Source organism: Parus major, chromosome 1A (genome assembly GCF_001522545.3).
Source record: "Parus major isolate Abel chromosome 1A, Parus_major1.1, whole genome shotgun sequence".
NCBI lineage: Eukaryota > Metazoa > Chordata > Aves > Passeriformes > Paridae > Parus > Parus major.
In genome coordinates this window covers 49,423,730-49,424,960 of record NC_031773.1, presented here as the reverse complement: position 1 = coordinate 49,424,960, position 1,231 = coordinate 49,423,730, and the positions used below count along the sequence as shown (strand labels likewise).

Here is a 1,231-nt window from a genome sequence, read left to right as displayed (position 1 = left end):
AATCACCAGGAAAAAAAAAAAGAAAAAGAAATCATTTTAGTTTCTTTGGCACTGTGTCTACAATTTGTAACTTGTTAGGAGAGCACCTAGAAAAGTAGTATGTTGAAGGAAATTCTCAAAGTGAATGAATATGGAAATTCAACAACTGTCGGTCCTAGGAACTGTGTGGTTGAGATCATATTTTTAAGGAAATTAACTTCTGTTGTGGTTCATTAGGAAGGCTTTAAGCATAAAGAGCAGAAGAATGAAATTAATTTTAAGGATAAGTTCTCATCAAAAATTAGGATGTTTTTCTTGTTGCTTCTCAGTTGACTGAATCCCTGCACCTCCTTGGAAATGTACATTTACTTCATTTTTTGCTTGTGTTGCAACAGCACACGAAGATGTGGCTTTTACCCTACAAGAAATGCTTGGTAGAAGTTCTTCCTGAATGTCACTTCAACGTGATCTTAAAGAAGTTCCCTTATTCAGTTTTACTTCTCTTTATGTGAAAAAAACCAAACAGCTTTACAGTAAGCAGGGCAAGAGAATAGCCAGTGGGCAATGAAAACTCTGAAATTCTGAGTTAGGATCAAGCCTGTGTGCCAAGGACAATATGAACATGAAAGAGATTTTCATCCTGCTGCTGGATTTCTATTTGGTCTTCCATGTTCAAACCATTCAAGGTGAGATTCAAATTTATATTCTCTTTTATCCTTTCATTATTGCCTTTCTTTCCATATCTGTCTCATTCTTTCAGCTGATGCTCTTCCTCCTTTTCTGCTTGCTTTTCTTGTTCCTTCTCTTGTTTTCTAAGCTGTAAGAGAACAGACATCCTGATCAAAACCAGCATGTAGCAGGTGCATGTGCAACCAAATCAGTTGTATGTTGGTGGTATGGACAGGTGAAATACTGTAAAAATGGATGAGATGCACAAGCTGATTGGATAATGAGTGAATGGAAGGAGGGATAGACCCTGATAATTAGTGAAAACATAGGAAAATGAAGGGCTGCATAATTCAGATGATAGTGCACAGGAGTAGAGACATGTGGCTAGACACAAGACAGTGTGGTGAGGGCTACCAAGAGCAAAATCCAGATGACCTGGTTTTCTTCTTGTGGAATAGCTGACAGATAAAGAGACCATCTGCCATATCCTTTGCTTGTGTTTCCTTTTTTACACAATAAAAGCTTTCCCCTTTTCCCTTCCCTTCCCTTCCCTTCCCTTCCCTTCCCTTCCCTTCCCTTCCCT

General features: G+C 38.5%; 1 protein-coding gene across 1 annotated transcript in view; it reads left to right on the top strand.

Annotated features, from left to right (window-relative positions):
* Nucleotides 1–405: 405 nt before the first annotated feature.
* The window catches only part of CSF2RB (colony stimulating factor 2 receptor subunit beta), a 13,359-nt gene continuing 12,533 nt past the window's right edge, over nucleotides 406–1,231 (top strand). Inside the window, exon 1 of the mRNA XM_015629356.3 lies at nucleotides 406–665. Coding sequence (XP_015484842.1) covers nucleotides 596–665 — 70 coding nt within the window. The 5' untranslated portion in view covers nucleotides 406–595. The remainder of the gene's footprint in view (nucleotides 666–1,231) is intronic.